At 48.4% G+C, this 16,245-nt stretch overlaps 1 protein-coding gene across 2 annotated transcripts in view; it reads right to left on the bottom strand.

Moving 5' to 3' along the window:
- The window catches only part of GGT7 (gamma-glutamyltransferase 7), a 61,934-nt gene extending 57,566 nt beyond the window's left edge, over nt 1–4,368 (bottom strand). For both annotated transcript variants that reach the window (XM_030533686.1, XM_030533684.1), the window contains exon 1: nt 4,164–4,368. In XM_030533686.1, the coding sequence (XP_030389546.1) occupies nt 4,164–4,347 (184 nt within the window). In that variant the 5' untranslated portion in view covers nt 4,348–4,368. The remainder of the gene's footprint in view (nt 1–4,163) is intronic.
- Nucleotides 4,369–16,245: the final 11,877 nt, after the last annotated feature.

Genomic DNA, 16,245 nt, shown 5'->3' with positions numbered 1-16,245 from the left:
CACAGAACTGTAGGGCTGCAAGGGGCCTCAAGAGGTCATCTAGGCCAGTCCCCTGTGATGAGGCAGGACCAAGTATACCTAGACCAGGAGTCAGCAACCTTTCAGAAGTGCTGTGCCAAGTCTTCAGTTATTCACTCTAATTTAAGGTTTCACGTGCCAGTAATACATTTTAATATTTTTAGAAGGTCTCTTTCTATAAGTTTATAATATATAAGTAAACTATTGTTGTATGTAAAGTAAATAAGGTTTTTTAAATGTTCAAGAAGTTTTCACTTAAAATTAAATTAAAATGCAGAGACCCTTGGACCGGTGGCCAGGACCCAGGCAGCGTGAGTGCCACTGAAAATCAGCTCGCATGCTGCCTTCGGCATGCGTGCCATAGGTTGCCTACCCCTAACCTAGACCATCTCTGACAGGTGTTTGTCAAACCTGTTCTTAAAAACTTCCACAACCTCCCTTGGAAGCCTATTCCAGTATTTAACTCCCTTTTAGTTAGAAAGTTTTTCCTAATATCTAGCCTAAATATCCCTTGTTGCAGTTAAGCTGATGACTTCTTATCCTACCTTCAGTGGCCCTGGAGAACAATTCATCACCTTCCTCTTCATAACAGTCCTTAACTTATTTGAAGACAGTGATCAGGTCCTCTGCAGTCTTCTTTTCTCAAGACTAAACATGCCTGGTTTTTTATCCTTCCCTGAGAGATCAGGTTTTCTAAACCGTAGTCATTTTGGTTGCCCATCTCTGGACTCTTTCCAACTTCTCCACATCTTTCCTAAAGTGTGACACCCAAACAGGACACAGACTCCATCTGAGGCCTCCCCAGTGCAGAGTAGAGTGGGACAATTATCTCCTTTGTCTTACATACAATGCTGTTAACACACCCCATAATGATGTTAGCCTTTGTCACAGATGCATCACACTGGTGGCTCATATTCAATTTGTGACCCACTATAACCCCCAGCTCTTTTTCTGCAGTATTACTGCCCAGCCAGTTATTCCCCATTTTGTAGCTTTATATTTCATTTTGCCTTCCTAAGTGTAGCAATTACCATTTGTCTTTATTGAATTTCATCTTGTTGATTTCAGACCAGTTCTCCAATTTGTCAAGGTCATGTTGAATCCTGTCCTCCAAAGTCCTTGCAAGCCCTCCCAGCTTAGTGTCATCTGCAAATTTTATCAGCATACTCTCCACTCTATCATCCAAGCCAGCAATGAAAATATTGAATAGCACTGGACCCACGATAGACCTCTGTGGGACCTCGCTACATAGGTGAGGCCTGAAATTGCGCTGGCATTTTGCACACACAACGATATACCTAAAGTTTTTGAAAAATCTTTCCCATAGACTCCAAGGTAAAGTAACTAAGATGACATTTCTCTCTTGGACCTGAAAGTGAGTGCAACCTGGAATGGCATGAAATGAAAATGGATGATGAAAACTTAGTACACCTCTATCTCGATATAACGCTGTCCTCGGGAGCCAAAAAATCTTACCGTATTAAAGGTGAAAGCGCGTTATATCGAACTTGCTTTGATCCACCGGAGTGCGCAGCCCCATCCCCCCGGAGCACTGCTTACCGCGTTATATCTGAATTGGTGTTATATCAGGTTGCGTTATATCGGGGCAGAGAATGGGATCAAGGAAATGAAAAGGTAAAAACTGTGACCGCTTGCAAATTAGCTTTCAGTCCTCAAAGTCAGTGGGTCAAAGACTTGACTGGGAGCTACACAAAACAGTTCTTGCCTTCACAGAGAGATGCATGCATAGATATTTGTTCTCAATCTGGTGACCCAGTGGTAGTGATAGTGACCAGTCATCACTGGGAACCAAATACTTTGCTGGTCTAAGAGAGGGGAGCAACAGCTAGTCACATGCATCATTGTCACATCAGGATGCTATTAATGAACTAGGGGCCAAATTAATCCCTAGTGTACATCTACTAACATCAACAGAGTCTATAGATCTCTTTATAGTTACACTGGGAATGAATCTGACCTACAGTCTCTATACCACCTGGTTTCACTTAGACATGAGTTGGAGCTAGGGGTGTGTGGGGCAGGGGTTAGGCACAGAAGCAGCGCTGGGGCAGGTGGAGGGAGTCAATTTGGATCCACTGGAGAAAAATATGACTTTGATCATCTGTGAAGAAACAATCTTAAAAAAAAAAAGTTTATCATGAATAATTGAAAACCCAGCTAATTTTATTAAAACCAGGCAGTTGACAGGAACAATTCACAGCTGTTTGCAAGTGTCTATGTGTCTTTGAAGCTGGTATTGCACTACCAAACCGGAGACCCCAGCAAACTAAAGTGGGAAACTGGGCAGAGGATGGTAAAGATGATGACACAGGATCTTAGCAAGACCCTTCTGAGCCTAATAAGATATAGGGAATACTAATAATTAAGAATAAAAAGGGTAGTGACATTCCAAGTGCTTGGTGTGACTGAGATGGGGAGATGGGAGGATGGACTGATGCATGGTTGTGAGGATGCTTGGATGAAAGGATAATGCAGAGTAGTAATGAACTAAGTGAAGGGGCTGGTAAGAGTGAGGGGAATAGAGAGAACGGTAACACAAAAACAGATGGGATGTTCCCCTGGGAAAGGCTGAAATGTCAGGTTCGGTTGCCTAAATTATAGAAAGTTCTGAGAGAAAGAGAGAGAGAGACCAAGTCTGGTATTTTGGGGGAAAATGAGTAACAGGACATAATTGTGTTTTAATTACAACTCCAAACTGTTTCCAAGGATTCAGCATGGATCAAGGACATGGTTCAGTCTTGTCTACACTACAAAACCAAGCTGTACTTCAACCATCTTGGGAGACAGCCACATTATAAGAAGTGATCACTGGGGTGGGTGGATCTGCATGTTCTGGCTGGCACCAGGAGGTAGGTTTGGGCCTGCCTGCTGTCAGGGAGTGCCCCACTCCCCAGTAGCTGGGTTTTGCCTGCATTCTGAGAGCTTCCCTCCCTGCATGAGGAGATTCCCCACTGCACAGGGAAATCCTACCCCCAAGGGAGTGGGACTCCCACAGGCCCTGGCCGGCTAGCCCAGTCTGTCCTGCAAGGTGAGGGAAGATCAGCAGCCCAGCCACTGAAAAGTGCCAAGTCCTGTGTGAATTGAGGGGAGGAAAGAGGTGGTCCCCTCTGCAGATCCCTGAATGGCAGGGGAAAGACCAGCCAGCCAAACCCTGAAGACCGTGGGTGAAAGAACACCCAACCCTATTCCCCAAAAGGCTCCAAGAGTGAATTCTGAGTGGAACCAGGGCCAGGGCTTTTGCAGGACCGGAAACTGAGGTGAGCGGTGGGCGGCTTGGTCCAGGGTGACTGAGGGATTTGGAGCAGCTGAGATGGGAGTCCTGGAATCTTTGGGAGCCAGGCCAGGAGAGGAGTGGGGGCGAGAGAGGGAGGCAGCAGTGAAGGGGGATGGAGGGAGTGAGACAGCAGTGAGAAGAGGCACTGAGAGGAGAGATGGAGGCAGTAATGAGGGAAGGGGCTGAGGATGGTGGTGAAGCACTGGAATGGGTTACCCAGGGAGGTGGTGGAATCTCCTTCCTGAGAGGTTTTTAAGGTCAGGCTTGACAAAGCCCTGGCTGGGATGATTTAGTTGGGGACTGGTCCTGCTTTGAGCAGGGGGTTGGACTAGATGACCTCCTGAGAGCCCATGATTCTATGAAATGAAGGGGTCAGAAGAAGAAGAAGAAAATAGGGAAGGGGGGAAGAAGGCAGCAGCAGCCGGGGGGAGGAGGGTGCCCATGCACGGGGGGGGGGGCTTGGCGGGCTGCAGGCAGGGATAGCGAGGGGTGCATGGCTTGGTGCAATGGGGGGTGCAGGTGGGCAAAGCTGGATACAGAACCGTGCAGCCCCGGCTAGAAGCGTGCGGAGGAAGGGTGCCCGGTCCTGGAGGGGCTGGCTGCGGGGGCGGCCGGCCGGCGGGGAGGGAGCTGCAGCGAGGGGAGGGCAGCAGGGATACCGGGAGCAAAGCAGGGCTCTCGGAGCCGGGCGGCTGCAGGGCTGGCCAGAGAGAGGCGGCGGGGGCGGGAGGGATGCAGCGATGGAGGGATGCAGGAGGCGGGTGGGACCGAAGGCGAGGAAGGATGCTCGCCCGAGGGCAGGCTGGCGGGCGGGGAGGGGGCGCCGGGGCTGCCGGCCGGCTCCTCTCACCCGTGTCCTGCTCTCCCAGGAACGCGTCCTCCTCCTTCCTGGAGCGCAGGCAGCCCTCGGCCGCCGCGCCGGCCGGCTCCTCCTCGGGCAGGCGGGGGAAGCTGGTGATGCTCATGTAGTCCACGGGCGAGTAGGCGCCCAGGGTGCTCTGCTGGCTCGCCTCCTTCTCCACGGCCGCGGCCATCCCGCCCCGGCTCGGCTCGGCCCGGCCCGGCCCGGCCCGGCCCCGCTCCGGAAGTGACTGAGGCTAGCGGCGGGGAGGGGAAGGAGGAGCTGGCGCCCAGCCCCCGGCTGCGTGGCGCAGGGACAACAGGTGCCCGGGATCCGCCTCTGCAAGAGAAAGGCCCCGGGGGTGGGGGGATCCCCCCGTCTCTGCAGCTGGCCCTGCCCCCCGGGAGGGGAGATACAGCTGCTCATCATCAGGAATCCAGCTATTATCCCTGCATGGGAGCAGCGCCCGTTACTGGACTGGGGGCATCCAAGGCACGTTCACCCCCCTTTCTGCACCCCCTCCCCACAGCCAAAGATACCACCGGGAGTCTGGGGCCATGGGTTGTCCAAGGGAGCTGGGTGCCTACCTGCCCCTTGTGCTGTGTGGCTAACCAGGCCAGGTGAGCCCCAGGCCCTTTGCAGTCAGGGGGCATTCTGCCAGGGGCTGCACTGGTGCCAGGATTTCAGCCCCAGGGTCAGTCCGGGCTGAGCAGATGTGACCCCAGTACCACCAGGGGCACAGACTGCACCAGATTTATGGGAGCTGCCCTGTAGATCCCTGAACGGCAGGGGAAAGACCAGCCAGCCAAACCCTGAAGACCGTGGGTGAAAGAACACCCAACCCTATTCCCCAAAAGGCTCCAAGAGTGAATTCTGAGTGGAACCAGGGCCAGGGCTTTTGCAGGACCGGAAACTGAGGTGAGCGGTGGGCAGCTTGGTCCAGGGTGACTGAGGGATTTGGAGCAGCTGAGATGGGAGTGCTGGAATCTTTGGGAGCCAGGCCAGGAGAGGAGTGTACCACCGGGCTCAGCCTTTGTACACGCCTCAGGCAGTGGGTAGCAGCATAATTAGCTAAACTTGTCCTTCCCGGAGCCCCATGGGTGTGTCTCCTGGCCCAAGCTGCTAGCCTTGCAGGGTTGTTTCCATTATGATGCTCCGGGTATGTTGTTTGGTGCAATCCTGTTTATAGATAAAGGATAGACACACTGGTTCGGTTCTACTGTGTTCAGGGAACCAGGCAACAGGCAGTTTCCTTGCTCAGAAATCCCCAAGTTTGCCTTTCCCAAGTATTCCATGCTCAAGGAGCTCTGTCTGTCTGCTTCTCTGGCTGATGGTTGGCTTTCCTCTCAGGCACACAGCCTGCGAAACAACCTCACAGCCTCTGTTTGCAATCAGGGAACCCCACAGACCATATATCTTGCCTTCTGCTCAGGACTTGCCCTGTGGCCCATTGCCTTGGGCCGTAGCTTCTGTTGTTTCCAGCTCTCCCTCTACATAAAGGGGTTTACTTGCTACTTCCACTCAGTCTGAAAGAAGAATGTTTAGCACACCTGTTGACTTTAACCGGGCTGTGATTGTCTAGCCCAGTGATCAGAGACTCACCTAATGGCAGCTATAAGCACTTTCCAGCATAACAATATTTATCCTTTCCCCTTCCTCTTAGGAAGGTTAGATCTGGGGCAGCCTGTGGCTTCTCACATCTTCTGTAAAGACATATGGCCATAGAGCCTATGAGCCCCAGCCTGCAATGCTCCGGCTTATCTGAGCAGCCAGCCTAGCCAATTGGGCCACACACCTTTCAATATGGAACCTCACTTTGAGGCCAAAGAAACCTTAAGATGCTTGGAATAGACACAAAGGGCCACCTCTTAAAACACCAGCTCCTAAATTGTACTTCCAACACCAACACATGTATCACAAACCAGACAAGAGATGTGCATGCACACACAGGCTTGCACACAGAAGTTCCCATACGCACATTCAGTTGCATGTGTAGCGTGCACAGTTGCTTCTCCACAGCTGCTTGTTTCACATATATGACACACAGTTAAAGTGACTGTTTGCACAAGCAAGTTCTATTCTGGGGTTCGCTTAGCAAATGGTTTGGAAACATGACCCCTCCTGATCAGCATCGCAGACAGCGGGCAGCCCACAGCTGTCAACTTCTACATGCAGAAGGGGAATAAATCTAGAATTTTAACTAGAGTGTGCTGAAATATTTTCTCCACAACAAAAATCAAGAAAATTTGTCTCTTTTTGATCAGCACTTGTTTAATCTCTTTTTACCCATCTGAACATTTTAATCTACATTTTTACTAATGTAATAAAATGTTGCAAATCATTAGCTCCATGACTTAGCAGGGCCGGCGCTACCATTTAGGCAGCCTAGGCAATCGCCTAGGGCGCCAGAATAATTGGTGGGCGTCATTTTGCCGGAGGGGGCGGCAGGCGGCTCCGGTGGAGCTGCCGCAGTGGTGCCTGCGGAGGGTCTGCTGGTCCGCGGCTCTGGTCAGGGCCGTCCTTAGGATTTATGGGGCCCTACGCAGTATTATTAAACTGGTGCCCCTATGCCGGATGGCAGCCCAAGCTCACAGCCTGGTGGGGGAGGGGGAGGAGGGACTTGACAGCAAAGGATAATGAGATGCCCAGCCTGCCTCATGGTGGCGGAGAGTCACAGTTCCCCGCAGAGACTTCCATGCACTCTCCCTCATGCAGAATGGACATGAAGAAAGTACCTAATTAAAAGCACTAAAATTTGGGAATAAAAAATGTCAGTCATAGGTTTTTTTATATGCCCTGAAGTTTGTCAGAGATTTATTTGCAAAAACTTCATAGTAAGGGTGAGTCAGCTGTCCTGCTGAATACAACATTACATATAATGGAATACATGATGCAGCTCTTCTCTGTTTTACATTTTCTTCATCAGTATTTCTAAGTTGAATTTATATTTTAAATGTACTCAAATCTTAAGCCAGCATTCCAGATTACTACATATTTAACTCACAGAAACAAAGACATTCTTTTAAATTAATCAGAGAGGTTTAGTGTGTTCATAACAATGTTCATTGCTTTTAGAAAAAGGGAACAGTAATTTACTTTGTGTGATCTCCATAACAAGAGACATGGTTATGAAATTTCACCAACTTTAAAAAAATATGTTTCCAAAGATTTTAGGTATAACAAGGATTTTGTCTTACTAAGGTACTGATTTTGCTGGAGGGTTCTTTTAAAACTAGTTTGTCGGATAGTCAGAAGTAAAGAAAGGGAACTCTTTGTCCAGCTATCTGGAAGGGAAGGACTGTTGTCCGTTTAAGGGCTCTCTTCAGTGGGGAGTGGGGGGAGAGGTGGTGAAGGGATGGACAGAAAGGACAGGAAGACTTGGAAGCACTTTTTTTTTTAACTATAGTAATTAAAATGTGTATTTTAGATAAGGGAGGTCTTTTGAAGGATTTATTTAAAAAACTATGTCTGAAGATCCACACATTTAAGGCTAAAGATGATTGTGCATCTAAAACTCTATGCAAGCATTTTTTAGAAATGTGATTTTATAATCTTCACCAGCTCACTAATGAAATATTTTTAAAGCAAATTTTAAACTAAGGTCCTGTAGACTGACATGTTCTGTGTAAATATTACATTAATGCACAACTGTTTTTGTCAGTAAAGTCAGAAACTGACAGTATAAAAATTTATTTGGGCATAAGCTTTCGTGGACATCTGATGCAATGGGTTCTAGTCCACAAAAGCTTATGCCCAAATAATTTGTTAGTCTTTGAGGTGACACAAGGACTCATCCTTGTTTTTGCTGATACAGACTAACAGGACTACCACTCTGAAACCTGTCAGTATATACCTTGGGGTTGGCAAATGCCTGTTAAATGGCTTTATTACCCCTTGAATGTCTCTTTAACAGTTTCAATGTTGTGCTAATAGGTCTGGCAGGCTGGAGGTTTTTTCACTTTTAACTACTAGATTCCCTCCCAAGGAAGACTTACCAGGCTAGAGCAGCCATCTGTGGGATCCTGCAGGAAGGGTCAGAACAGGGATAGGAATACAAGCGGTGGACACTAAGACCCAGTGGTGCCCCAAATTTTGAGGTGCCCTACGCAGCTGCCTATGCCTAAGGACGGCCCTGGCTCTGGTGGAGCTGCCGCAGTCCTGCCTCTTGCACGGCTCCGGTGGACCTCCCGCAGGCACGACTGCGGCAGCTCCACCGAAGCTGGGGGACCAGCGCGCAGAGTGCCGAAATTGCCGACCGCCTAAGGCGCTCAAACCCCTAGCGCTGGTCCTGTGACTGAGGGCTTGTCTACATCAGAAAGTTGCAGCGCTGGTGAGGGAGTTACAGCGCTGCAACTTTGGAGGTGTACACATCTGCAGGGCATCACCAGCGCTGCAACTCCCTGTTTGCAGTGCTGGCCGTACTCCCATTTTGTCTCGGGTGTAGAGGATCCAGCGCTGGTGATCCAGCGCTGGTAATCCAATGTAGACATTTACCAGCGCTTTTCTTGACCTCCGTGGAATAAGCAGGTATCCCAGTATACCTGAGGATACCTCTCTGGTAATCAAGAAAACTCCTCTGCCCTGTGCTCACCTGTCCCCTCCTTTAAATGCCCCGGGAAATTTCAAAAACCACCTTCCTGTTTGCTCAGTCAGGCGTGGAGTGCAATTAATCAATCAATCATTCAGCGACCATGCCTCCACGCAACAAACGAGCCCCAGCATGGACCAATGCAGAGCTGCAGGATCTAATTAGTGTGTGGGGAGATGAGGCTGTTCAAACACAGCTGCGCTCCAGAAGGAGAAACTATGATACCTATGGTCAGATATCGCAGTCCATGATGAGAAGGGGCCACGAACGGGACGCCTTGCAATGCAGAGTAAAAATTAAGGAGATGAGGAGTGCATACTGCAAAGCCCGTGAGGGAAACCGACGCTCAGGAGCAGCCCCCACAACCTGCAGGTTTTACAAGGAGCTGGATGCCATTCTTGGGTGTGACCCCACCGTGAATCCTAGGAGCACGATGGAGAGTTCAGAGCAGGGAGAAGTGGGGGATAGTGTAGAGGATGAATACAGTGATGCTACTGGCGTTGAGGGGGACACCCCGGAGTCTCAGGACACAGGCAGCCAGGAGCTCTTCTCCAGCCCTGAGGAGACTAGCCAGTTGCAGCAGCTGGAAGCGGACGTTGATGAGGAAGCTGAGGATCGTGCTCGTGGTAAGTAGATTGCAGTGCTTTGTGATAGCAGGATTTTCGTTATGGCTGACTGCATGCATGCCTAAACGTGGAATAGCCCATTGATGTGATCTATGACATCTGTGTAATCTGCCTGAGTAATCTCTTGAAAAGTTGCAGCTAGATCTTGGGCAATGTGCTTTATCAAGTTTATAGGGAGAGCCACCGTGGTCCCTGTCCCGGTCAGGCTAACTCGTCCGATCCACTGTGCAGCGAGGGGTGGGGGGACCATGGCTGCACACAGGCAAGCTGCATAGGGGCCAGGGCGGTATCCGCATTCCTGTAGAAGACCCTCCCTCTCTTCCTTGGTAACATGCAGCAGTGATATGTCTGGCATTACGAAAGCCTGTGGATAGTTTAGGGATAATTGAGGGCAGGGAGCTAGATTCACGGCTCCCCAGCCCAAGGCGCTCTGTTTCCTCTGCCCCAATCCCCCCCCCGCCCTTCCCAGCACGTAGGCATCCGGCGGTGTGCTCTGTCCTTACCCCAGCCCCCCTTCCAAGCGGGAACCCTGCCCTGCAGTGTGCTCTGTCCTTACCCCAGCCCCCCTTCCAAGCGGGAACCCTGCCCTGCGGTGTGCTCTGTCCTTACCCCAGCCCCCCTTCCAAGCGGGAACCCTGCCCTGCGGTGTGCTCTGTCCTTACCCCAGCCCCCCTTCCAAGCAGGAACCAAGGCATCCCACTAACATGGGAGAAATTTAAGCAAAAGTACTCACCCCATTGCTCGACATGACTTAGCTTTCTTGACCTCTACAGTGTTATGTGAGGTATGTGAGAGGGATGCTACCTACAGTTTCAAATGTCCTTCAAAAGTTGATAATAAACAATGATGCCCCTGTGTATTACATGTCTCTATTTCTATTTTTTCTAGGCAACTCGAGTAATGCAGCTGTATCACCGGCCTCACGTCGATTACAGAACTTGAGGCGCAATCCTAGGAAATCAAAAGAGGAACTGATCAAGACCGTTATGAACCACTACAACAGGGAAAGTAGGAAGACTGAGGAATGGAGAAATACTGTACATGAATGGAGGCAGACAGAAAGCAGGAGACAGGAATTGTCTGCCAAAAGAATAGCCAGGCAGATGATGAGACTCCTGTCTCGCCAAACCAAGTCTTTTGAGTCTCTTGTAGCCATGCAGACAAATATATACCGTGATAGCCCACAGCCTTCCCAAAGCACTGTTCCTTGTCCCCCTGTGTATCCTCAAAATAGCTTTATGCAGCACCCAGTTCCTTATTATCATCAGCTGCCCCCAACACCTATAAGATCACCTACTAACCAAGATATGTATAATTCTTACCCAGTGCACTCCACCCCCATCATTCTGCAGCAAAGTAATGGTGAGTTGCATCAGGCAGTGACAAATGAGTAAAATAGGAAATAGTAAAACCTCTGAATGTACTGTGAGCCACCCATACCCCCTTGCATGTTTTTTACTGTATGACAAATAAAAGGTTTTGGTTTGTATTTTTTTCCATATGTTTTATTGGTGATAGAAATGGTAAATTATACACAGCAAGGTAAAGCAAAGCACAACACATGCACCAAACATTACTGCTGGCCCTCAGCATCAAATTGCTCCCTTATAGCATCCCTAATCCTTGAAGCCCTTTCCTGGGCCTCCCTATTAGCCCTGCTCTCTGGCTGAGCAAACTCATTCTCCAAACGTCTAACCTCGGAGGTCCATTCCTCACTGAACCTTTCACCCTTCCTTTCACAAATATTATGGAGGGTGCAGCACGCGGATATAACAGCGGTTATGCTGCTTTCCATCAAATCTAGCTTCCCGTACAGACTGCGCCAGCGAGCTTTCAAACGGCCAAAAGCACGCTCCACAGTCATTCTACAGCGGCTCAACCTGTAGTTGAACCGTTCCTTGCTCCTGTCAAGCTTCCCTGTATATGGTTTCATGAGCCATGGCATTAATGGGTAAGCGGGGTCTCCCAGAATCACGATGGGCATTTCCACGTCCCCTACTGTTATCTTGTGATCTGGGAAAAAGGTCCCGGCCCTAAGCCTCCTGAACAGGGCACTGTTCCTAAATATGCGTGCATCGTGCACCTTTCCAGGCCATCCAGAGTAAATGTCAGTGAAATGCCCACGGTGATCCACAAGCGCTTGCAGAACCACGGAGAAGTACCCCTTGTGATTAATATACTCCGATGCCAGGTGGGGTGGAGAGATAATAGGAATATGCGTCCCATCTACTGCCCCTCCACAGTTAGGGAACCCCATTTCTGCAAAGCCATCTAAAATGTCCTGCACGTTCCCAAGAGTCACGGTTCTTCTTGTCAGTGTTCGATTAATGGCCCTGCAAACTTGCATCAGCACCATTCCAACGGTGGACTTTCCCACTCCGAACTGGTTCGCCACCGATCGGAAACAGTCTGGAGTTGCCAGCTTCCAGATTGCAATAGCCACCCGCTTCTCCACAGAAAGGGCATCTCTAAATCTCGTGTTCATGCGCCGCAGGTTGGGGGCGAGATCATCACAAAGTGCCATGAAAGTGGCTTTCCTCATACGAAAGTTCTGCAGCCACTGCTCGTCATCCCATGATTGCAGGACGATGTGATCCCACCACTCAGTGCTGGTTTCCCGAGCCCAAACGCGCCGGTCCACGGAGCAGAGCACATCTGTTATTGCCACTAGCAATGTACTGTCTGCACATTGATGCGATTCAGTACCATCGTCCGACTCCTCAATGTCAGTCGCACGCACATTTAGCAGCTTAAGGAATAGATCCACAGCCAGGCGAGATGTGCTGGCAATAGTCATTAGTAAGGTATTCAGTAGCTGAGGATCCATTCTTGAAAGATAATGCAGAAAAAGCGCTGTAGAGTCACAATGCTGCCACAGTGCTCCGCATGTGTACCAAAGCAACGCTGGCCGTTGGAACAGGAACAGGAAGCAGAAGGACAATCACACTTCCTTCCCCTTCCCACAAGCCCCAGCGCCGCTGTGGGACGAGGTGCTCTGTGGGATAGCCGCCCACAATGCATCACTCCCAACAGCGCTGCAGTGTGGCCACATCTAACAGCACTTGCAGCGCTGCTAGCTGTAAGTGTGGACACTCTGCAGCGCTGGCCCTATACAGCTGTACTAATACAGCTGTAACAACCAGCGCTGCAAAATTTTAGATGTAGACATGGCCTTAGATTGGATTATTTTATAATTAAGTCCCACACAATGTGCCTGAACTGCAATGGCATCGTTATATAAGCGATCAGAGGCTAATTGGTATGCACAATAAATGCGCATTGTATTTTATGACTGAGCAACATAAACTAGCCTATGTATTCCCATGTAAGTTATGATCACGGGTGCTACTTATTACAATAATTCGTGTGCACAGTATGCAAAACTCCCACTGAATTAATTGACCAGAATGTTTTGTATTGTGGGTTACATCAAAACAGGTTCTACCACATCAGACTCCACGGGATTTGCATAATAATTGGAGAGGGGAAATTTCATTGTCATGGTGGGATTTAAACAGCCTTTAAGTGCATCCCAAAAGGACCAGATGGCTCAGGAGTGGGAGTGGGATAAAGAGCCTTTCATCTGCAACCTAGGTCAAATAGTGAATGAAACATGCATTCTTTTGATTACACCTCTATCCCGATATAACGCTGTTCTCGGGAGCCAAAAAATCATACCATGTTATAGGTGAAACCACGTTATATTGAACTTGCTTTGATCCGCCGGAGCGCGCAGCCCCACCCCCCCGGAGCGCTGCTTTACCACATTACATCCGAATCCGTGTTATATCGGGTCGCGTTATATCGAGGTAGAGGTGTATTTGTTTTATTATAGCACTCAAAGTCTGCTCAGGATCAAGATCCCATTGTGCCAGGTGCTGTACAAACACATAGGAAGACACAGTTCCTGCCTCAAAGACTTTGCACTATAAGACTCCAATCCTACAAACACTTTATGCAAGTGAATAGTGGAATTTAAGCATGTCTAAGTAGCTGTAGGATCCACGTTGAATTTATAAGAGGATGGTTGTTGAGTGGCCTCCATGGGAAATAACCTGTTTTTGTATAGGGGTGAGGGGATTGGTCCTCAGTTCATTTCTTAGCGGACAGACAGACATCATCATCATAAAAATCACCCACTTCTTGGCAGTCTCAGCAAAGAGGCCGTGGACTGAATGTACTACAGAGCCTGGACTCCCGCTCCGGGTGCTCCATCCTTGCAGGTCAGGACTGAGGTACATTGCTGGTGCCAAGCTTGCCCTGCCACTCTCCAGTCTGTACCTAGTGGGTGGACAGAAGGGTACAGTTTACAAGGCATCAGCACCTTTCACCTGCACTAAATTCACATGTAAAAGGGGCAGGGTGGGGAAAGGGAGAGAGAAAATGCATTTCTGAATGATGCCCCAAATCCCATCCAATGAATTGAATGGAAATGGGTAGAGGAAGGAATATCTTACAGCATCTGCATGAAAGGCTGTAATATTAGAGGGGAAGCAGAATAGCTCCCGTCACATCTTTCTTGGTCCAAAGTATGCACAGATCTATAAAAGGCCTGGAGAACTGGGGATATTGCACTTTCCTTAAATGTAAGCTGAGATTTGGAAAAGGAAAAAAAAAAAGTGGAGGGGGAAAGAGAGAGAGAATGAAATACAATCCACAAAGTCAAAGCCACCTTAAGCAGTGCTAGCGTTTCACATCTGGATTCACCCATTCACCCAGAGACGTCCACGTACCCATTGCACCTATAAAATCCTCTTTGCATGCACAAAGACAAGGTTTCCTAAGAGCCCTCCTTTTGCACGTGCCCCATTACACTAACTTTGAAATTTTGATCCAGAGAAGCAAAAGCTTGGGCCTTTCGAGGCTGGCACTTTTTCTTAATTCATGCTCACCTGTTCCTAGCCTGGGACTGCATCTCATGCTGTGTAAGGAGCATTTTCTCTTCTGGGATCACTGGGCCCAGCTTCCAGGCAAAACACCGAGAACTTAAGAGGCTTTACTACTGTAACTCCTTCATAGTGGGGATTCCACTAGGGCTCTTCTGATGCATGCAGCCCATGCAAGATGTACATCAGCACTCTGTCTCGTGGGATGTAACAGCTATGGTCACACTATGCCTGCCATGTGCTCTCTGCAGTCACAGCTTAAAAGGGTTAGGTTGGCTTTAAAACAGTCCTGTTGGTTGGTTATTTGAAACCTGAATGAGACAATGTCTAGTCAAATTTGGCCATAATTTCAGGTTCTACAAAAATAAATTACTACAAGAAATAAGTCAAAATGTTCAGTGGGGGAAAAAAAAAATTTCCACAAGAAGAGTTTTTGTGAAACAAATAAACCCTGTGTTCCAGCGTTTGCAACTCAGACTTTGCAGGGTCTGCTAGAGTGGGAGAACCTGACAGTGAAATTAACTAGAAATTTACTATGAACTATAGTGATACTGACTGGTGCCCATCAGGAGGAATGCAGCATTTGTGCTCCAAGCAAGGAGACAGCAGCAATCTTCTCCCTCTCTTCCTAGACTGTTGAGCAGTGGTAGAGATGTATCAAAATGACTGCTGCATCCTGAGGTCTTCAGGAGCCTCCATCACCAAATTAATCCCGATGTGGAGGGCCAGCATAAAGTCTACATGCTACTTCACTCCTGTTTAAGAGCTCTGTGTAAGCTCATTTCCCCCAGAAGTTCGTCCAATATTGCCTCACCCACTTTGCCTCTCTAATATCCTGGGACCAACACAGCTACAAGAACACGGCATTAAAAGGGCAACACATTTCACATAGTACCACAGGGATTTCTTATATACAGCAAACGCAGGACAGTGAGATCTGAGATACTACTGCTAAACTACACTGACTTTTCAACGGTTGCAATGCTATACTGGGAACAATTGAGTGGTGTTTTGGTGTAACTTCAGAAATAGCCCACAGCACCATAGCTTGGCAAGTCCTTTCGTCCTCCTGCTTTTCTCTGGACCTTCTTCATGCTGTGGTCTCCTGTGAACTAGCTGAGGCTATAGCATGAGACACTGCAGCGGTGCTCATTTGAAAGGCTCATTACAAGAGAGGAGTAAGTATATTTAAAAGAGAGAGAAAGAAAACAGGCAGATTTTTATCACCACCTGTTACTGGGGTGACATACATAGCTAGATGTATATCTAGTTAAGGTGCCAGTAGGTGACACTCAAGAACATATTGCACAGTTCCCAGGTTTCATAGGACAAAGCAAAGGTTTTAACGCTGGTGTCTAATGTTTGGGCAACAGTATCATGCAATTCAGCAGGTCTCATACTGGATTTGACTCTGAAATAGTGACAAGGCACCATTGCTAGTCTGATGCCCATTTCAGTTTTGAGAGCCTGAGGAATCCCTCAAAACACTCCTGGGGGACATCCTGGCTGTCAAACCCTTGCTAAAAGCCAGGTTTGCTTTGTTTGTTAATTCAGACCTGCCCCCACCCTTTTCTTGCTCTTCCCACCCTATTAATACGCATGGACTTGAGTGAATAATTGATTTTCCTTTTGGTGTCTGAACCAAAATACCTGAAAAAAAGTCAGTCAGTTTTGAACCAAAACTGAGTTTTTCTATCCAAAAAGAAAAACCAAAGAAGTTGTTTGAGTCAATGAAACATTTGAATGTCTGTTCAAACAGATTTGAAAGCGTCATTTCAAAATGGACATTTACAAAGTTTCCAAATTCACAAATAGGTTCATTGTCCCCACAATGCAATTTACAATTCATCAAAAAAGTTCCACCCCACTCCACACACAAAGGCTACCGATTTCAGACCAAGGGCTGCTGTCTACTGTAGACGTGGGAACCTAGTCTTAGTGGAAAACTAGGCAACAGAGGAACCATTTTTACCCATGCGTTGCAGGAAGGA

The sequence above is a fragment of the Gopherus evgoodei genome, chromosome 14, assembly GCF_007399415.2.
Source record: "Gopherus evgoodei ecotype Sinaloan lineage chromosome 14, rGopEvg1_v1.p, whole genome shotgun sequence".
NCBI classification, from domain to species: Eukaryota; Metazoa; Chordata; order Testudines; family Testudinidae; genus Gopherus; species Gopherus evgoodei.
This window is presented reverse-complemented; position numbering and strand designations above follow the sequence as displayed.